The sequence below is a fragment of the Pyrgilauda ruficollis genome, unplaced genomic scaffold, assembly GCF_017590135.1.
Source record: "Pyrgilauda ruficollis isolate IOZ18807 unplaced genomic scaffold, ASM1759013v1 scaffold34, whole genome shotgun sequence".
Classification (NCBI taxonomy): domain Eukaryota; kingdom Metazoa; phylum Chordata; class Aves; order Passeriformes; family Passeridae; genus Pyrgilauda; species Pyrgilauda ruficollis.
Window position 1 is genome coordinate 6,136,188 of NW_024524822.1, and position 22,237 is coordinate 6,158,424.

The 22,237-nt window shown below is 43.9% G+C and overlaps 1 protein-coding gene across 2 annotated transcripts in view; it reads left to right on the forward strand.

Annotated features, from left to right (window-relative positions):
* GPR107 (G protein-coupled receptor 107) overlaps window positions 1–13,986 on the forward strand; it is a 33,289-nt gene extending 19,303 nt beyond the window's left edge. For both annotated transcript variants that reach the window (XM_041474809.1, XM_041474808.1), the window contains exons 15-18: window positions 4,537–4,586; window positions 5,315–5,398; window positions 6,197–6,321; window positions 12,477–13,986. In XM_041474809.1, the coding sequence (XP_041330743.1) occupies window positions 4,537–4,586; window positions 5,315–5,398; window positions 6,197–6,321; window positions 12,477–12,573 (356 nt within the window). In that variant the 3' untranslated portion in view covers window positions 12,574–13,986. The remainder of the gene's footprint in view (window positions 1–4,536; window positions 4,587–5,314; window positions 5,399–6,196; window positions 6,322–12,476) is intronic.
* Window positions 13,987–22,237: the final 8,251 nt, after the last annotated feature.

Sequence of the window (22,237 nt, forward strand, 5' to 3'; positions counted from 1 at the left end):
TGTTTCTCATGCTCTCTTCCAGGTGTTTCTCCACCTGTTTATTAGGTAGCATTCTCCTGGGTCAGGTGGCAGTCATGACTGGAGTGTGACTGGATTAGGAACAAAGCAGATTTGGATTTACCAGGCCTTTAGCCTGGGCTTGTCATAGGCCTTTGTTTTAACAACATACAATTAATAAAAAAGCCTGTTATAAGTGGCACTGATTTGGAGTCATTAGCTAATAGTTTTTTAAACTAGATTAGATATTTTAAAAGAAAAGCAAAGTGGGAAAGCTGGAGAAATGGGTCTAAAGCCATAATGATCCAGGGAGACCGTACATACCCAGATGCTGTGGATCACTAGTGAAGAGTAGGCAGGGCACAGTGCTACAGCTGAGTTTGAGCTGCCTGGTTGTTTGCTTTTTTCCCTTGAAGGTGATCTTTAAAGCAGTATATCTGACCTACACAGGCTTCTTATCTTGCACAGCAGTGGGCGTAAACATCCCATTTTTAGAATCTTTTTTCCTCCCCTTTTAAAATCGCCACCTTCAGATTTAAGCAAGTGCTTAGCTGCACCTTTGATCTGTCACTGTATCTTCCTTCAGCTGGGAGCCTTTGCTCTCTGTCCATTTGTAGATCTGCATTGCAAATGTCTTGTAGATTTAAGGAAATCAGCCTTGCAAACTGACCTAGAATTGTTCAGCCTGCAAAGCTGCTCAAGTGCCACCACCTTTTTTACAGGCATCTCGAGAAAGGAGAGGGAGTATATATATTATTTGTACAACATTTTTGTTTGAAACTCCGAGTTTTTGGTCACCGGACCTCTCAAGTCTCATAGCACACCCTTGTGATCACATCCCCTGTTGATTGAGGGAGGAATGGGGATGGAAAGCAGTTTGTTCTGCTGGCACCTGTGTGTTTGTGATGACAGATGTGACACGGCACAGTCGGATCAGGGGTTGCTGTTTTCCTGGAGCACTGCATTTAGAGTTGGCAGCAGAATTAGGGGAAGTACATGGCAGCCTGTTGCTCCCAGGCATCATTCATTCCCTGTGCTCTGTGCAGTGGGCAAATGATGATTAATGCTGTCATGCTTGCCCTCATGTCAGCAAAAACCATTTGCAGTATTCAGTGTCTTCCTGCTGCTGTGCCATGAAAATGCTGTGAGCAAAGGGCCTGGTCCTGTGTGGTGCAGAGCAGCCTGTGCTTGGCTGGGCTCAGCACCCCTTCCAGGTGCCCCTGAGAGCTGTCCAGGGTTGATGTGGCACCTCTGTGCTGGAGATACAGTGCTTATCCTGTACTTTGGACTTTCATCTGACCCTGGTGAAGCACTTCTGTGCCAAATGGCTGATGTGGTTCAGGACATTCAAGATTAATGAGTCTGTGCCACCTTCTTCTTGGTGACATTGAGCCTTGCTCTGTCTGTCTGACCTCTTCTTTCTAGTACAGGAATGCTTTTAAGCAGAGAGCTCCGGCTGTAGAGCCACACTTCTCAGAGTTGCTTTTTTGAGGGTTAGATCTACATGTGCTGCATCATTGGGAGAGAGCAGAAAGCTTCCATTTACAGTTTGATAATGGCAGAAATCACATCTCAAATGCATCAGCGTGAGCAGGGCAAGCCAAACATTGAAGAAATTACTCTCAGCTGTACCTTGAGCACGTTCACAGGCTGCATTATGTTTTTTCTTTATGGATTGTATTGTCTGGGCTCAAGCTTCCTGCATCCTCAGCTGCAATCCTGTGATTGTTATTACATACATATACTGAAAAGGTTGGATTTATTCATCAAAAGGCTATTGTGTGGTGTGCAAGTGGATGGTCCAGCTTCTTTTTCCATCTTATAGACAGCCTCAACATTGGAAATTAGCATGGGGACAATCTCAAAAAGAGACTGCTTATCAAAACACTGGGGCCTGCTCTGTTTTGATCGAGGCAGATCAGGCTATTGCAGGCACAAGCTGTTAAAGTAAATGGTGATAGAGAGGGAAAACTGAGGGAAGCAAGGTATAGATGTTATAAATCTTCCGTGGAGGATGGCTTTTATCTTTCTAATTACTGTTTGAAAGAGCATGAATTAATTTCTAAAACCTTTGGTGGAAGGTCTCTTTTTAAATTTTTTTTTTTCCTTTCTCTGCAGTTAAGTACTGTCCTTTGCAGAATGATTATCATACTCGAAATACAAATTTACCCAACCTTTACTGCTTGCTGTGATTGCTGCTGTGTTATCACAGCCTTACAGGTTCGGGTTGCAAGTGATTCAAGTTGTAAGTGACAGCTGCTGGCTGAGCCTTGCTCCTTGTAAATGCTGCTGTCGCTGTCTGGGCTGCCAGGCTGAGGTGAACAGAAATCTTGGAGTGTCCATGATAGCAAGATTCAAATAATACTGCTTGGAGCACATTCAGCCTGTGAAGAAGCAATTCACAAGCTGCTGATGCCAAGCAATGATGATTTTAGATTTTTCTCCAGAACAGTGTGTCCTGTAACTTTGAGTTGTTTAAAAAAAAACTGGCAGAATTTTGTAGACATGCATTAATGCTGACTTACGTATCTGATAGTGGAGAGAAATATTGCTGCAGTTGAGGAGAGCAAGTCAGCTTCCACAGGTGCCTCCTCAGCCTTTCTCCTTGGTGGTGGCTGTCTTTTTTTCCTCTCCTTGCCCTTCCTTCCCATGCTCAGACATTCTGGATATGTGAATGTATCAATTTATGACTCTTTGCTATTGATTATCATGATGAATAGCTGAGATGTTGAGCTGTGCTCCATCTCTAACTGGGAGAGGTGGAATTACGACACTTCATTTGGCAGTCAGATCTTTGGCTTTGCTGTCCTTCCATCCTGTGCAGTGCATGAATCCAGCAGAAATGACTCCCCAGCTCACTGGTGTTGACTGTGAAGCGCTGATAGACCGGCAGTTTGAATCACAGCTGTTGAGTTGGTGTTCCTTCAGCTACAAAGCCTGGTAATTCTCCTGGCCTGTCAGTGCACCAACTGGTGGCAGTTCTTGAAGTTGGACGTGTTGAGTTCAAAATAGATCCTTCTGTGTGCAAACCGGTGTGTGGGAAATCACAAGATCTTCATGGTCACACTTAATGCGGCTCTTCTTTAAATAGGACAATATTGCTTTCCTGTTTCACAATTCACTGCACTTATCATGCATATTCACATGCTTTCATCTTTCACCAACTCTATTAGGAAAAGCTTTTAACTTCAGATCATCAGTCAGTTCATGCCTTGTGTTCGTCAGGTTGCAGCTCTTAGAGTGTCTGCTGGAGGAGGGTTTGTATCTGGCTGAGGTGTCTGTAGCTTTCAGTAGTACCCCAGGAACACTAAAGGTAAACTGGAAAGGGACACTTGATCTTCAGATTATAAAAGTAGTTTAATAACAGAATGCTGTCTGTCTTCACTGTAGTTTCTGTAGTGGGAACCTACAGGAATTTATTTGCAGTGGTGCATTTGACACTTCCTTTGCATAAGAAAAGCTGCTTTGTTGTCAGAGGAGGTGAAGCATTTCTTTGGGAGCTATTAGCTCTCCTTTCCCTCATCTGAAATACTGTATTTTGCTGTCTTGTGAACCTGGAAGACCTTACATGCAAATATATGCAGCCTTTTATAAATCATTGCAGTGGGTGAGTTCTGTGAGGGGGTGCAGGTGAACTTCAGCTCGATGTATTGCACTTCCACATCTGATAAATACATTATGAGGACTTGGAGGGAATACCAGTAAATATGTGGCAGTATTTTTTAACTGGCAGCTCATGTTCATTGGCTCTGAACTGCATCTCTGTATGCTGTCAACAGATCTTGGACTCTTTGCCTCTCATGTTGTCACAAAAGCATCAGTGGCCTGTGTTTGTAATCCTGCTGCACATCTAAAAGCGGACTCCCAGACCAGAGCTGACAGCTGCTCCATCTGTTGTTGACCTCAGCTGGTTCACACGAGTGCTCTGTGCTCTCCAGCTGATGTGATGTGTGCAATAAGAGCAGGTTTGCCCCAGGCCTGGGCTGGCACATTTGGGGAGCTGCTGGGGATGATTTCCTGCCTCACTTGTGAGTTGTGCCTGAGCCATGATAGAGGACCTTGCTTAGGTTTTCAAGTGCTTGGGCTGCTGTCCAGCAAGGTGCAGTGGATCCCAGAGCTGTGATTACCTGCAAATTGTTCAGCTCGGCTGTAGGCATGGAGCAGGTCAGAGAGGGCTCTAGAAAAGACAGGAATTTTCTAGGAGGCAGTGTCAGGTGGAATGGCCCTTCTGGCAGGAGAGAGTGACAGAATGTAGTTGGCTGTACACAGGTAGAAGAAGGTTCTGTAATGCAGAGTGTGTGCATATAAAATTTAGAGACTGCAAAAACAGTCTCAGTTCCCTTTTTGAGAGTGAATTCACTCCAGCCTGGGAGTTATCCTGTATGTGCACATGCCAGGCTGGCACTCCTGACAGAAATCCTTCTAGCCTGGGATTACCTGAGTCCTGGTTTTGACCACTTGCCTACTCTGCAGACAGGCATCAAAAGAAATTGTCTCATGTTAACAATTTTCTGATGGACTTTTGTGTTCTCTTGATAGCTGCCATTAACCTAGCAAAGCTGAAGCTCTTCAGACATTACTATGTCATGGTAAGTAAAACACCTGCACACATGCATGTGGGGAACTTGGAAGCTTTTCAAAGCTTTTGATGGAATACTTATTGGAAACTACTGCAGCTGATGGATGTGGTAGAGGCTCTTGGCACTGCTGTGCTTTGGCATCTTGGTCAACTGGCTTATCATCCTAAAAGCAACTTCCTTTTTTCTCCTAATGGTTATATCCTTCTGTCTCTCTTCAAATTCCAGCTATTTGTAATGCTTCCTGATTTCCTCTGGAGACAGCTTGAGCTGCCAGTTGAATTGATGGGCTTGAATAACATACTGTAAACTTGCTAAAAATTAAACTTGGGACCAAATGGTGCCTGGAGATGCATGTGTGCAGTTCCTGATTAAGTCAGTGGGAGCCATGAGTACGTTTCCCAGGAGAACACAGGCTTCTTAATGATTTCCAACGGCCTCATTTCAGGCTCTCCTAAGTGGCAAGAGTAATAAATTACACTTGTGATTCTTGAAATTCTATGAAATTGTAATACTTAAAGCATTTCCTGCTGTAACTTGAGTATGTTACCAGTAGTTTGAGTTATTGGTGTTCAACAAGCAGTAGAGTCCTCAGCCTATATCTTCCATGTTTAAGGAGCATAATAAGGCTAGTCTGACATAATGAGTTGTCTGGGAATTGCTTGAGCTATTTCTCTGGGGTAAGAAGGTTCTATAAGGATGGTGCTATTGTTCTCATGCTTTCTCCTTTTCCTTCCCAGATTGTGTGTTACATTTACTTCACACGGATCATTGCAATTCTCATAAAGATTGCTGTTCCATTCCAGTGGAAATGGCTGTACCAGGTATTTGCCAGCAAAGGAAAATACATCAATTTCTTGATGTTTTTCTCTATTATTCTTTAGATATAACTACACAACAGAATGCCATGAAATGTTCCTCATGTTGTACTAAAACATGTCAAAGCACAGTGCAGTACCCTGCCTCCTCTTGATTTTATCACTGATGTGCTTAAGGTGAAAGAATATATTCTTAGTTTTATGTTTGTCCAGCAAGGCTGCTGGATTATACATGAGATGTCTGAAAGTAATTGCATTATTGATTTTCAGTCTTTCAATTTAAAAATGTCTGAAGGAAATTAATCAAGAAGATACAAAGGAGAAAAAATTACTCAGGTTTGCTCTATGTAATTGAAGCCCGAGGGAGCCAGGGAAATAGGCTTTTGCTCTTCCATCCACAGGCTTCTTTTGCCTATGGACTTCTAAATACTTGGTTTCTTAACACATAATCCAAGTAACTGTGCCGGGAGTCCTTGGAATACATTAACTGTTGAAAAAACTAAGCAAGGTAAGGACGATTCCTTCCCCCACCATTTAAAAGCCAAGTCTTGCCATAGTTCTTTGAAAGCTCTGGAGAGATGGATAGAGCTGTAACTCTATTTAAAGTGACAGGAAAAACTGAAAGAACAAAGGATTTGACAGCCTTTAGCCTGGGATTAATGACAACCAGACAGGAATTGTTTTATTTCTTCTGTGGCCCAGGCCTCTTGGCCATTAAACCTTGAACCTTCTGAATGAGGAGCAATGTTTGGTGACCACAGAGCATAGCAGGACTGAACTTCAGTCTCTTGTTTTCACTTGCAGCTGCTGGATGAAATGGCCACGCTGGTGTTCTTTGTCCTCACTGGGTACAAGTTCCGTCCAGCATCAGACAACCCTTACCTACAGCTCTCTCAAGATGATGAGGATGACTTGGAGATGGAAGCTGTGTAAGAACCCCTCTCCCCTTTATTTACCTCTTCACTTGATTTGAGAAAAGTACTGTTTAAAACTATTTACTTTAATCTCTCCAAATCCTTCTGTGACAAAGATGAGGATCTGCCCACGTTTAAAGGGGAGGTGTCTGGGTTGGTGTGTGTAAAGAGATTGGTGGTGTGCCCAGGAGCCTCTGACCTGGATATTGCAGTAGTGTGGAAAAAGCTGGTAAAGCTTTTCATGGGGCAAAAAGATGCCTGTGAAAATGTGAAGTAAGAAAGCTTTTAATTTTAATTTAGATCATGGAACATGAATAAGTTTTACAGTTCTTCATTAATGCTTCATATTTAAAATAACTCAAGTGAACAACAAAAATGACCCACCAATTTGCGGAATGTAAATAATAATAAATGTATAAAAATAATAATAAATAGATGAACAGGGTGTAAAGTCCCTTCTGCCTTGGTGTTCAGCACATAGCTTTGCAAAAATTTATTTTAAGCAACATGGAGCCAAGGAGATGGATTTTTATCAATATCTTCCCTGGTTTATTCCCTGCTGTGAAACCACGAAGCACCACAAATGCTTCAGGACCTGAGCTAGTCTGGAAAAATTATACAGCAGGGCTCAGGTTAAGTCCCTGTCATTTTCTTTGCAGTGGTTTTCTGAGGACTTAAAAAAATTGAGTGGCATTTTTGAATGTGTAATTAAAAATGCCCTAAGAAATCCAGCCTGCCAGGGGTGTTGGATGCAGCTTTATGTGCCCCAGAGTCTGCTGCCTTAACAGGAGCAGAGCTGACCTAATCCTTTGGTAGTTACAGGTTTGATGCATAATTGCAGTTCATGTACAGGCTCAGAAGCCTGTTCCTAAGAGTTTTTCCAGTTTGGCAAATCTCCTTTACCTGGGTGAAATAAATCAACACTGTTTTTATTACAGAGGCAAAAAAAGTCGAAATGTGTTTGCTGTCATAGGTAGCTCAAAAAGAAATTAATCTTATTCGAAAACTGCTACAAGGAGGTTTGAATCATAGAATCCTGGCTGAAATGTCATGTAAGGAGTTTAACTTCTCACAAATATGGCTAGTAACAAAGATCTTTTTAAATGCTTAGCTATTTTTGCTTCGGGTCTAGGAAATCTGTCATTTTTGCAAGTGGAATCCAACTAGTGGGTAGTGACCTTAAAATCACTATCACTTACATGTGTTTAAATGGTTTATGTAAGAAACTGGTCTCAGTTTGGAAGCTGTTTCATAAAAAAGCATTCACATCAGGAAGTCACTGTCTGAACTGGCAGGATTTGTGATTGTACCAAAACAAGCTCTTTCCCTTTTTGTCTGTTAGAGCGAATTTCAATTTTGTATTACGTGCTTAATGAATTTTTGCTTGTGGGGGTTTTGCTAGGACTAATAATAGGACACCTTTCAAATACAGTGATTTTAGTCAATTGAGAAGTTGCTAAATTTAGAAGAATGTGACAGAAATGAGCTGGAGAAAGTTTAATGAAGTAATTCAGTGATTTACATCTCATCATGAGATAGACGTTGCTAAAAACTCAAGGGTTAGAATTCCTTGTAAGCCTTTTCCTACTAAGGCATTTTGCTCTTTGCTTTGGGAGTTTCCACTGTTGCACCTTGTGGGTTGTTCCCCTTAGCCTTGCTTGAATTTTCTGATCTGATTCACCAGAAGTTTTTTTCCATTTGGGCACTTGGCAGGGTATAATCTGTATCTGGTTCTCCCTTCCCCAGCTCCATCAGGAAGGTTACTTTTGTAGATATTTGAAAAATAGAGTTTATACACATTCTGAGACAGGTGAAGCACTGCTATGGATGTGTATTAAATTTCTCATTGATTTGGTCTTGCTGGTCTTGTTTTTGTCTTCATAAATATTAAATGTTGTTTCTGTGGGGGGGAAAAGATACGTGGGTTTATTTGAGCAGGTGACTAAGCATCTGTCAGTGTCCTGACTAACCACTGCATGAGTGTTTTGTCTTTCATGTGATAAATACCCACTTGTCTTTACAGGCTATGGCAGAAACAAAAAACCTGCGAACTTCATGGTGTTCTGCTATGTCATTTTTATTGTTATTTTCCTCTTCCAGAGGGTTTTTGTTTAAAATCAGGCTCTCTAAAACAGAAGCATTCAGTTCCTTTAGATTCTACATTTCTGTGAGCCAACAGAGGGGAAAACTGTGAGGTTATCAAACCTCTTTTCCAGGCTTGTTTGTCTTCCATTTAAAAAAATTAGGACATTTTAAGTGCAGCTCTCTAGTTTGGGTCTGTTTTCATGCATTGCAAATGATACAAATCTCGGTCTGTCAGTAAATGCAAATATTGTTAAGGACATTGGAAATCTGGAACGTTTCAAGAGAAATCTGCAAATTAGGTGTCTGCACAGAAGCAACACAAGGCACAAATCCTCTCTTTGTAAGTCCTTGTAGCTCTCAGGAATACAATACAAGTCAAGAATAGCAAAGGTAACTCTGGCTTGGGGAAAGGATCCACAGACTTTGCTGGAATCTCTTCAGTTGTTCCAGCCTCCACAGAAGTTGCCCTGGCAGGGAGGAGAGTGTGACTAAAGCTGAGCTAAGGACCTGTCTGTCCTTTTTCAAGCAGGTTCAATAGCCATTCATCATCAGCAAAGTGGCTTTCTGTGTATTCTGTGCTGGGCAGCCTCTTGAGTTCTGTCAGTACGTGGGCTCGTCGCTGACAGTTTGTTAGATTAAAGTTCCCTGCTTGAAAAGGTGCAGCCACACTTGGCAGAAAGAGCTGTCAGGCTTCCAGTCCTAATGCCATTTCTGGGGCATGAACACAAAAATATGAACAGTACAGTGGGTGAGGTGAGGGTGAGGAAGGGGAAAGGAAGAATTTTTGGTTGTTTTGGTTGGTTTTTTTTTAAATTTCATTAGCTTGGTGAGCTGGGTATCAAAATGCTCTTTAGCAGGTCTTGGTTGAGAACGATGTTCATGCATGCAGGGGAGGTTAAGATATTTCCACTGGAGGAGGGATTGCAGGAGAAGAAACCATTATTGGTTTTGTTCTCAAGTTGGTAAATCCATCTTACTCAGTGTGTGGAGACTTTGCTTCTCCTTAACACCCAAAACAGCCTCAACACAGGGAACTGTTGTGGTAACACTGATCTTTGCTTATGCCTTGGGATCTGGAGTTTCTCTCTGTGTCATGAGGCAGCTTATTCTGTGCTGAGATTTGATGAGCTGCTTGGTTGTTTTTCTCTGCTTTCTCTCAGGTTGTGCTTCATGGCAGACTGAGTCATGGTGCTCTCCATTAGCAGTGATTTTCTTCACCTAACACATGCTTTGCTTGCAGAGATCAGCTTTTTTGCTCTATGGCTGATCAGTTTTCACTCCAGTTTGCAATAACTTGGCAGGGCCTGGCTGCTGCCAGTATTGCAGTGTTTCTTCTTGGACTATAAAACAAATAAATAGGAGAGAAGACATTGAAATCCACCACTGTGAAGAGCTGGAGATACTTCTGAATGTTTAGCCATTCCTTGATACCTTGGATACAATGCAGGAGAAAAACAAACCCCATGAAATCTCTGCAGCACATACCACTGTGTGATGGAGTGCTTGGGGAACTCCTTCTCTGCCTCATTTGTGACAGATATCCCTCTGGCAGGCACAGAAATGCTCTCTGGAGAGGGATGGTTCAGTGAGAAGGATTTGTTGCGTTTTAACTGCTGCTGATTTGTGGGCTGGAAATGCAGTTCAGCAGACTGCAGGTGAGGAACATTTCCCTGCTGTATTGCAGGTCAGAGCTGAAGTGCTGAGATTGTTCTGAGGACGATGAGGATTTCAGTGTGCTTGGTCTTAGTGCTGCTACCCTTATTCTTTGGGGCACTAAAATGTGATGACTGGACTGATTTTGAGAGCGAGAGGAATTGCCTGTTGTACCTGAACAATCTGAGCAAAGGAGGGAAGTGAGAGCTACTTCATGCACTTGTCACGAGACAAGAACAGTCTCTTCGGTCTTCAGATAGGATTTAACCTTCACTCTTGGAGAATCCACACAGAAATCTCTCCCAGATATTTGCTGTTACTCAGGGGGGACACAGTAAATGGCCTTTCTGGTAGCAAAGGCTGTGATTTGATCTGCCTGCACTTTCAGTGTGTAACTGTGCCGTAAACATGGGAAGTGGATCTTGCCTTACTTCTGTCACCACCTTGGTGTGCAGGGGCTCCCTGATGGCATTAGAGTGCAGTGCTGGAATCTAGGCTGTGTGCCAGGTGGGATCTTCCCAGCTGTGAGTCAAGTGTTGGGACTGCTTTGGTGTCATGCATGTGTGAAACAGCTCTTTATATATCCCAGTGTCTCTGCTGCTGCATTGCTGTGTGAGATGCTCATTTCTGCTTTGTAGTTCATGGCAATCTCCAGCTCCTCCCTGAGGAATAGATACTTAGCTCCTCATTCTGTAATTATGAAGTTGATTATTTCTGAAGAGTAAACTTGGTAGCTGTCTTGCTGCATCCTCCTGTACTTTTCAGGCTATTACTTCAATTTGCCAGAATCTTTCTGCATTCTAGTCTTGTTCTCCAGTATGTAACTCTTAGTGTCTTGTGCAGATTTAATAAGCAAGTTCTCTATTCCATTACCCAGGCAATTACTGAAAATACTGAGTAGAAGTGAACCCAGGACAGGCCTCTCTGGAACCACACTCAATGTTCTTACATTTTTGACAGGAAACCATTAAGTAAATCTTGATGCATACTTTTCCAATTAGTTATCCATCTACTTTGGTTTTGTCTAGCTTATGTTTCTCCAGATTTTTTCCTATCTGACTGTGGGAAACCTTTGGCAACAGGGAGAACTTAAAAGATCTGCATGCCTCTGTACTGATTAGTTTGATCTCTTCAAGGAAATGTTTATTGTTTAATAATTCCATTTTTCTCCATTAAGCAACCTGCTTACTTATCTCTGTACTTGCCTTTTTTTAATTTAGTTGGGAAAAAAGTTATTTGATCTGTACTCTTGTGACCCTTTCCTATTAACCCAAGCTCATCTAGGCCCACTCTAAAGTGAGAACCAGTGATGATCCCAGTATGGCCACTGCTGGAATGTCACTGAACACAGCAGGCTGAGCAAATTATTTTTACAGTTCATGAACAGAAGCTGGGATCTAACGTGGAACTAAGGGAAAAGAGGAGTGTTACCTGAAGATGACTTCTCCTCTTGGGGTGATGCTGAGGAGATGTTGTTAGCAGCTCTGATCAAATAAAGTACTCTGACATGGTAAACAGCAGGTGAAAGTGCTCACAGAGCAACAGGGGCAGCTTTGAGCAGGACAGGTCTGCGTGTGCTTCCAGGCATCCCTTGGGAATGCACTGAGCTGTTGGCACTCTTACCTTCAGCATCCAAAACAACCTTTGTAGCATGTTTGTGGGGAAAAAAAATACCTGTATGGAATAAGAATCACGCTGTGCAAAAGAATAAAGGAAATGTGTTGTGCATCCAGATTGCCTGTTTGGTGTAGCAGTAGAGAAAAGCTGCTGGGCTGAAGAGCTGTTGGAGAGCCAAGGCAGTTCCAAGAGGAATGGTGCTGTTCTGCCTGGATAAACAGTTCAGTCTGCCTCATATTGAATGGTATTGTGAGGCTTTGTACTTCAATGGTCAGATTGCCATGACAAATCCAGACTTGGATGGTATAAAAGGATGACTTCTTTCTTTTTTGTTGCTGCTCATTTTGCTATTAAGAGGAGCTGGTGTGCATTAAGCTAATAAGGTTCATCTGGGGCACTGTCCCCTGTGTATTTGTGTAATGTGCTGTACCTATTAAAATGCAGAAGAAAGTCACAGAAGTAAGGGTGGTCAGCTGCATAGTAAATGGGGTTTTTAAAGTGAACTGCTCGAATTTAGCAAATAAACACCTGGTTTAACTCTTTTACCACCCCTGTTACCTTTTTTGAAGTATGAACCAATATTACTTGCTGCTTTAGTTTAGTGATAGATGGGAAGGGCCTTGAGGTGTTCAAGGACAGTGGCTGTGCTTCCAACTCCCATCTGTGCTGTGTCAGGGCGGTACAAGAGATCAGACATGGACTGCTCAGTGTGGGTCAAGAGATGTGAGAAGTGTTGTTTGATGGGTGTGAGCTGTTGCTGAAAAGGATTTTACAGTTCAAGGCCTGATGTCTGATGCTTCTCCCTTCTCTTCTAGGGTGACGACTTCAGGAGTAATGGAGGGCATGAAGAAGGTCAAGAAAGTGGTGAATGGTTCAGCAGAGCCTCAGGGCGAATGGGAAAGCACAGCGTGATGGACTGGACTAAGGCAGCACTTTCAGAGAAACTTTTTTAATTTATTAATATTACTCTCAGTGGAAAGGGAGCAACTTGCACTCCCCACCACTGAAACTGCAGAGTGGGGTGTGTCTAGGGAGAGCAAAGCAGTGCAGAAATATAACTATTCCTTTGATCATAAGAAAATGGGATCTCCTGGTACCTGCAAGGAGCGTGAAGCTTTCCTAGGGATTTTGGGTAGCTTTTTTTCCCCCCTTTTCTGGATTGGTTCTTTATTCTGAATTGTTGTGTTCCTCAGAATGTGTAATACTAATGTGAAGAGGGATCTTCAGTGTGTATGTAAAGAATATATTTTATATAATGCTCATATATATATACACACACACACACTTGCTTTGTAACATGAATGCTGGGACTTGGAAAGCCTGTCAGAAGGTGGGAAAAGAAGATAAAGACATGTAAGTATTTTTTTTTCCTTTTTATAAACTCTCCTTTTGGCTTGGATGGAACATTGCAAAACAAATGGATAGGAACAACTGCAGTTATTTGAGAGACTGAACGGGTATTGGATCAGATGACTTCTGCCACTGCTCATGCAAGTGTGAAAGGTGATAAGTATCTTGTCTTATCCCTGCAGGTGTCCACCTGAATGTGTCAGGTTTTTAGATGTGTTGCTATACAGGAAATGAGTGACTATTCTCCATTAAAGCACTAAGCCCATAGTGCAATAAGTATTTATGTACGTTGTCCACTGTCCCTGGAGTTGCTCTTGACTCACCCCTACCTGACAAGAAGTACAGAAGAGGTGTAAGACTGATGCTTGCTTTTTAGGGGTCTGCCTAAATGTTTACTTTCAAGCTGTGACCCAGAGCACATTGGTTTGCTTCATAAAATATTTTCAAGGTATTTCAAAAGTCACTCCTTTCTGGCACAGTATAAACAGTACCAGACTCTCCAGTGGAAATCTGTCTAGCCATTTTACTGCAGCATAAATCTCTGGTTCACAGTTACCCTGAGTTACTGGGCCTCTCTGGCTGGCTACTTGTACCTCTCTGGCTGTGTAGGATTAATAACACTGCTGTTTGAGGTGAGCTGAACTGGTCAAAGTAGTATTGCCACCAAAAACAGTAACTCCCAGTCCTTTTTTTTTTTTTTCTTTTTTTGTCAGGAGAGTAGAAGATTATGACCAGAACCTTGATGCAGGGGAATATGGAATCCTTGACTGTTAGCTGCAGATTTGCAGTGGAGTCTTTACAGACACATTCCAAAATGCCACATGTGTTTTCGCTGTAGTCCCTGGGGTTGTCAGTAGGGCAGTTGTCCAAAGCTGTAGTAGTGAAAATGGGTGCTCATCTGGGGGAGGATGGAAGTGGCTCAGTGGTGGAATGAGGATTAGCTTTAACAAAAATAAATCATCTGTAAGTCACTGACCCACTGAAGCCTTAATATTCATGCAGAGACATTGACATTGGTGCTGTGGAGCCAAGTGCTTCTGCCAGGGTGTCAGGGAGAGCCTTCATCAGAGCTCTGGATGTGCCAGCATTGCTTACAGACTCGTTCAGGAACTGGGTTTATTTTATTCTTCAAGCTGAGAAGGAGGATTTCCTCCAGAATCTTGAACCACTTCCTCACTCCTGAGCAGGGATTGTGGAGCTCTTGGTGAGCTGTCTGTACCAAGCCTTGCTGTTTGAGGAGCAGCATCCCTTTCCCCCATTGCCACTTCTTTTCCCAGGTGTTGGTTCTATGCACCATGGAGGTGGTAGAAACAAGTCTACCTGCTTTGATACCTGGAACTGCTTTCTCTTCAGATAAAGCACAAGAAGAAGAGCATTTGTCTCTGGCTGCAGAATCCTCTTCTGTTTTCCTCCTCAGCTGTAACTTCACAGTAATCACAGCAGTGATGGTTTGACCTTGCTGTCATTGCCTTGCATTGCCTCACAGTTTTAGTGAGAAGAGATCCTGTACCACTGGAAAGGCTGTTTGGTGACCTATGAGCCTTTAGGCCTTCTGGAGGAAGAAACCTACATATTTAGCCTGAAGTGTGAGAAATTGGACCATAAACAAACACTGGCAGTCTCAGCTCTTACATTTAAATGCAATACCTGAAAAATTCATCCTCTGCAGCTCTGTCCCTGCATCCAACCTGCATCCAGAGGGCTGCTCAAACAGGCTGTAAAGTTTCTTCAGAGAAGCCCACTGAAGACTTGAAGTGTGTTGGCAGTGAGGTATGTAAGGGATGTCAGGAGCAGATTGCATCTGGACAATGCTATTCTAGAGCCTGTAAATCCTTTTGTGAATGAGATGTGAAATTGTCATAGATGTGGCATTTCACCCAGAACCACGAGGGCTGTGCTGTGATCCCAGGGAATGCTGAGCTGCTTCCAAACAGCTGCCTATTCCATACCTCAGCATCAGTGGAGCTGACAATTTGGCAAGTGCTGTTACCTTAGTCTCAGGTTTCTTTTCTTTTTTTATATGCAGTTTTTTTGCTAAAGTTGCATATGGTGTAGGTTTATCTGCCAAGTCCCTGCCTCACCAGTCAAAGGCCAAGAAAATGGGTCATTTCTTTTTGTCTTGGCATGAAAGGCCACAGCAGTATTCTGGAAGTCCATTTTTTTGCAAGAGTTTTTTTCCAAGTTCAGCACTGAGCTTCAGCAGTCAGCTCCACAACCAGCTTCTGCTGGTGTTTTACACAGGATGCCAAGCAGCAGGAAATGGTCAGACCTGAGCCGTTTTTAGGAAGGAATATCAGTCATGGACAAGTCAAAACCCAAAAGATTCTTCTTGTGGCCATTTCCAAAATGAATTTTCTCTGGTGCAATTCCTTGGATCAGGACAGAACGTCTGTCTTGATGGATGGGATGGCAGCTGGGAAGTTGGAGGGTGGAGGGGATGGCTGCAGTTGTGCTTCTTTCTCTCCAGCACAGCAAGTGCTGCACTGCGAAGCATCAAAGACAGGACTGCTCCCTCCCCTCCTTCCCAGGCAAACCCACAGCTGCCTGACTGGCATTGCATGACTCCAGGGCTAGTGGAGTGCAGCAGCTCGGAGCTCCCCGGGCAGGATAATCAGTGCTTGCCTTTCACGTGCTGATGGCTGCTGATCTGGTAGGAAGCTCTGCCTCTCACAGGGAGGGAAGAGAGGAGCTGTTGTGGATTACAGATCGTTTAGGAATGTGCAGCTTTGCTTCCCTGTCGCTGCTTTCACTGAAGTGAGGAGCTGAAGCAATGGCCAGCAGTACCCAGCAGCAGAGTGACAGGAGTCCTGGAACAGCAGCTCTGCTGCAATGGCAATAAATGCTTTGAATGCTTTCCCATATGCTGCTGCAGCCGAGCACTCAGTCCCCTCTGCAGACAAAAATGAGATTGGTTCAGGCTTCACTTGTAATGCAGGTTATGCCCCAATAAATCCCTGGGGATGCTGACATGCACATGGCACTGCTGCACTCCTCCTTCCTGCCGGGGCTGCCCAGCAGGCTGTCTTCCAGAGGAAGCCTCCTTGCAGTGCAACTGCCAGACTCTTGCATTCTTCGGGCTGGAAAATGTTTTCCTTGATGGTTCATCAAGAGACATACTAAAAGAAAGCAAGACATAATGGGGTCATGTGGAACAGTGCTGCTGCCTGCTCAGACTGGAGCAGTTGGAGTTGAAGAAGCCACATGCTGTCCTATTAAGATGCTCTTTCATGCTGTCGTCTAACTGGGCGTGCTGTGATGTGTGCAGTGCATTGTTCAGTGTTTCCCTCCAGCTCAGTGCCCTGTTCCTGGATTTCCATGCTGGCATGCCCTGGGAGAGCATGTTGTAAAAATTTGCTGCATTGCAGCATTTTGTCTGGAGCTTGTAGTGTGGAAGATGTGTTTTTTCTAAGCTGAGTGGACTCTTCTCTGGCATGAGTGTGCATCCACCATGTGTCCTTGAGCACTGTAGCATTCCTTGTGGCAGTGAAAGGCCATGCCCTCATCACTGCAGTGTGCACATCTGGTGCAAGTCCTCTAGAAGATTTTTTTGTGTTGTCTTTTTTCCTTACTGTGTGTTCCTCTTAGAGAAAAGCAGTTGAGCCACTGACAATCAAATTGATGAGAAGGGAGGGGATTTTGTTCTTTGTTTGAAAACTGCCCAATTTGAAGGAAATACTGGGTATTGTAGGCTCTATTGAGCTCTGAGAACTGGAGTTCTTTAGCTATTAAGGAGAGGGAAGGAAATCTTTCTTCCTTTAGCCTACTTGGTTTGTCTCCTTCAATTTGACCTGTCATGCTAGCTAACAGATTGCTGTCACTTTAAAGAAGATGTTTTATAGCTCCTGTGTTATGATCTCTGCTTCACTCATAGAGCACATCCCCATTTTTCACCCGTGTACAGAGTGAGGAGCTGTGGTCTGCTGGAGTGGGAGGTGCAGTGAGGTTTGAATATAGTGGGACTCACTGAAACTGTGACCTTGTGTGGAGTGTCAGTAGCCTCAATGTTTCATGAAAGCTGAGGTGGTGCTGTCCAGAGACACTTGACCAATGTTTCTTTGTGTTCCCTGGGGCTGATATGCTGTAAAACGTTCTAAATTGAATTAATTTGGCTTCTTTTTTGTAGCTGCTGGATACAATACGTTTGGGCTGATTAATCACTTTTCCTTGGCAATATTGGGAAGCTGTGCATTTTCCCTTTGTAGTGTCTTGCCTGGATATAGCAGTGATCCAGTGAGAACTGCACATGATCTCTGCTCCCAAGTGGCTGGAACAGGATGTAGGAAAATATCAATACTCAGGTGTTGAGTGGTGTAGGAAGAAAGTGGCTGAGAAAAGAGTCACTCCTTTCAGGCTGACTGGCTCAAGAACCCATTTGTGTTTTGACTGCAGCAATCCTCTAGAAAGGACAATTCTAAATAAATGTTTCCCTGTGGGATTTCACTCAGTGTTCTGCTCTCTGTGTATTAGAGTCCAACCTCCACATCATCACAAGCACTTCATCCTGTAGCCAGTGGAGCTGGTACCTGCTCTTAAAACAGAGTATGGGTCTAAATAGCTTCCCTTGCCCTTTAGGAACTATTAATAATTAATTCTAGATCCTTTTGTGTCATTAAGCAGCTTTAGGGCACCTTGTACAATGTAGCTTTGAATTCATTTAGTAAATGACCTCCAGAAGAACTAAAAAATACTTTTCTGTGTACAGCAAGGTCCAATTCTTGGGGTTTTAGTGACCTGTAAATATCCTATTCCTCAGTTCCTGTTCAGATGTAAAAATGGATTTTTTTTTCAGTATTTTTTTAAACTTTATTAAAAGAAAAGCAAACAGTATTTGAAGAGAAGCAAGGTAGAGACAAGTCAGGACAGTCTATGTAACTTGGTTTCCCTGCTGTGGTGCAAATGTGTAAAATAAAGATTGACCAGAAAGAAGTTTTTAATGCATCTCATTTTCTCCTTCTGAACTGCCAGCAGCCAAGCTGACCCATTGTTCCCAAAGTCTGCATTTCCCTCTGCTCAGCTTCTGTTTCCAGCCATCAACATCTGCATCATGGATTCAGGGCCAAATCACAAAAGTTGTGTGGAAAACTTCTTTTGGAGGAAAAAGTTTTCCTGTCAGTGACCTAGTGAGGTTCACTGAGGTGCCTTTTGTTGAGCTCCAGTACTGGAGCTGTGCTTGTGTGTGCCCAGCTGCTCTTTTAGTTTTGCAAGCTGAACTTAGGCAGTGTTTGTGGACTGAGTCTTGGAACAAGAGTGTTTCTCCCAGCCCTGTGTCTCCTGCAGTCTCAGGCAGGCAGGATTTCAGGAGCATCCAGGCTTGTTGCTGCTCCCCAGCCCTGTGGTCTGTGTGTTCTCTGAGCCTTGGTGTCCAGATACAAATTAGGGATAGAAGGTTACTTTTAAAGTAGTATCTCTGGTGGATCTGGCCACACTATCTCAGAGGGGCAAGTCCTTGATCTATTTTAAGTTAGACTGGTGGTGATTTGGGATGTCTGTAGTTGTGTTCTTCCTGAGGTGTTGGGATCTAACCTTGCATTTAATTCTGCAGACTGGTTGGGTTGACAGGGATGAGGAGGGCACAGCATTCCTGTGAGGTGTTCTTCTTGATCATCCCCATCCTGCAAAAACATATGTCCTTCAGCACAAAATTCCAGTCTTCAAGATGTTTCTTACAGTTCAGCCTGTGGTTCTCATCCTGCCACCAAGGAGTAATGCCAGAAACAGCCTCTCTTCTCTACCCTGCACCTCCCAAGCAGCCAGTTCTCAAGCCTCTGGGTGGGTGGTGTTTTACCAGGGAGCTAAATTATAAAAAGCACTTGGAATTTGGATTTCCTAATACCTCACTGTAGGTTAGAACTAACTTTCCTGATGCAAGTGGTCGCTGGTTGTTGCACTGGAATGGCCTAAATTTCTTTAATGCAGGTTTCTCCAAACTGAACATCCTCTGCATATTGTGTCTGTTGTGTATTTGGCCTTAAAACATTCCTCCTTGGCATTCCCTGACAGCAGCTGAGACTCATCCCCAGGGTTGCCTGCGCTGAGCCAAACATCCCTCAGCCATAGGGAAAGGTGAAATGTTAAGGGTGGAGTGTGTAAGGTGGGACTGAATTGTGGGAACACTCACTTGAGAAGGAGACCAAATGAAATTATCAGTGGAAAAATTGATTCCTGACCATTTTCTCCAAGGAGACACAAAGAAGAGCTCCCAGTATTTGAAGTCTATTGCAAGCAAAGGTCATCTGGCAGAATTACACAGGGAGCAGAAGAAACAAAACCACAGCTAACAAAACTTTCCTCAGTGTTCTGTGTTTGGATGTAATTTTGTAGGTGTTTTCCTGCCCAGGGGACTAAATTGTTCTACCTGCACTAAGGTTTTTCTTCCAGTGTCTGAAATTCCCAGCTGTCTGACCATTTGCAGCTCCTCATTGCAGTCCTGGCTGCCTGCTGTCAATACTTTTGCTCCAGCAAGGTTATCTTCATGACTGCAAAGAGCTGCCTTCTCCTTAAATCTGCTTTTGCCTTCCTTTGCTTTCTGACTGACAGGCTCTAATGAGGGGAGAGTGTTGTAGTGCCCTGTATAGTGAGTGGTCAATAAAAACCAAATTGCTTTGTACAGCAGAGGTAATAACACAGCTTGTTATTGGCACAGCTGATCCTGATATTGGGGCCCTTGGTAAGGACACAAGGGCTTTCTCCTGTCTTAAGTAGTAAAAAGTGAATGTCATCCATTCCTTTTCTCCCCTCTCATCCATGGAGAAGGGTAATTATGGGTGACACTGCTTTGTTGTGGCTCTTCTCCCCTGTGGGATATTTTCTGTGGGGTGGCTGAGACACAATACATGAGATGGCTCTTGTAGTCCTGAAAAAAAAAATAAACAGGCATGTGAGGTGAGGTTGTTACAGGAGTGGCAGATGGAATAGGTGAGGATTGAAATGGAAGAGGCAGTGTGAAATTCCTTTTACTGCTCCTTCTTGAGATGATTGTGCTGAGCTTGGCAAGAGCATCCTTGATGAAAGGAGCAGTTCAAACATGGGTTACCTGTAAATGTAGTAATGAGTTTGTGGGGTTTTAGTCCCTGAGGACATTGCTCTGGGGTGCAGATCTTCTGTATGCCTTCAGTCCTGAGTCATTTGGGTAAGGTGTCACAATATCCCCTGATATCCCATCACCAGCTTCTCCCTGAGATTGCACCCACTGCTTACCTGCAGGTGTGGAAGAGTCCCTGTCAGTGCTGCAGCTGCTTATTCCCTGAACTGCTCAGGGTCTTTGTTCTGCAGGAGCTCTGTGAAGCTGGAAGGAATCCTCCACCCAGTGCAGCTGTGAAGGTATTGATCTGCCTCTCCTGGGAGAAGCCAAACTTGTTCATGTTGGGCTGGATCTCATACCAGGAGGCAGTAGCCAAATTGGAGGGGATACAAAGAACAGCTGCAGTGACTGAGAGAGGAATTGGGTAATGGCAGAAGATGACAGGAATGAAATCTGTAAGCCTGACTAAGTGATGATTAAAGAAAGCCAAGAAGATGTAGCTCAGTACAAAATGGCTGCATGGGGGTAACCCACAGAAATGGGTTTGGAATTAGTGTGGCTGAAGGCTGAGCTGTGGAGGAAAACTAGATGTTAGGAGAAACCTTTTGCCAATGAGTTTGGCTGCAAACAATCCCCCTGGAGAAATGGAGGCAGTTCTGTGTTGTTTTAGATAATCAACACTAGGCTGGACAAATCATTGCTAAATACACTGCAGGGAATGACCCCTTGTCAGCTATGAGCTGGATGAAATGCCTGGCTCAGCCAATTTCCATTTGCTTATCTCAGTGGGAAATATATTGCGTGCATAATTCCTGGTTTGGGGGGTCATTTTAGTTTTACTGTTAAACCTCACAGATGCCTTGAGTGAGCCTGGCTGCTCCATAGGAGGAACACGTTGAAATGAAGCTGGTTGGTGTGTGCCCTAATCTGTATTCTGAGTCAGTCAGGGTTTTAACTGTTGCTGCAAAATCTGAGTGGAAATATCTGCTGGGATTTACCAAGCACACAGTGCCTGAGTGTTGCCATGAATCAGGGCAGCCTTATGGGAAGCAACAATTCAAACTCTTAAACAGCAACAGAATTTGAAGAATAGGTACAGGTCGATCAGGTTGATTTTTTGTATGTTTGAATGTTTTTGGGGATTGTTGTGGTTTTGTTTGGTTTGGTTTTTACGATTGCAGGGTAGGATTTGGGTGGGCAGACATCACTGCTGACTGCACAGTTTGCTTACAAAGCTTGCTCAAGAGACTTGTGTCTTGTCTTCAAACCAGAGCAGGTCAGCACCAGCTTCCCCAGCCTCCACATGGGCTCAGCAGACAGACCCTGGGCACTGAGAGGCTGATGAGCCAATGTAGGATTCATGAGTAATCAAGAGGCTGATTTCTGACTGGTTTGCGGTGTGAAGCCCACCACCCCACCATTCCCTGTGCCCTCTGCAGGCTCAGAGCTCAGCGTGGAGCAGACACCGAGCTGCTTTCAGAGCAAACATCTGGGCAGGATCACAGAAGAGCTGGAAGCCACGTGACTTCCCTTTATTTTGAAGGTTCTTATAAATATGTATATTTTCTAAAAGCTCTGTTCTGCTCCAAACCTCTTTCAGATTTAAGGACGCTTCTGTCACAGATGTGGGGTTTGTTATTAAAACCCCCTGCTGAAGCTTGGCAGCAGAGCTGGTGAGCAGTGCTCAAGTCACCTGCAGCGGGTGGAGAGCAGTGTGGAGAACAGCTCCTCCAACCCCTTTTCCAGCCCTGGAGGTGCTGGTGGATGCTGCCGGGAGTTTTTGCTGCAAAATGCTACTGCTGCCTCTGTGACTGTGATCTTATCTCACCCAGACAAAGTGCACAGCACTCCTCGTTGTCCTTACAAGGAGCCTTTTCTTTTCAGTCTGTCTGGAATCGAGCCTTGGCTCAAGGTGGCTGGGCTGAGCTCTGCAGGACGAGGACGGCAGGAGCAGAACAAGGGTGATTTCCCACTTGCCAGCCGGGATTTGTGATGTGCCACGAAGAAAGATCGAAGGAAGATCCACAAAACCTCCTCCTGCTTGGCTTTGTCTCAGCCCAGGGCTGCCTGCAAACTGCAGGCAACGGGAGAACAGCTGATGAGTTCACCACAGCCACCCTTCCCGGGTACCTACATTAGCATAACAATTACAGCCCCAGAGGCTGTAAAGAGAATACAGGCTTTAAAAAATAAACTAGAATTTAA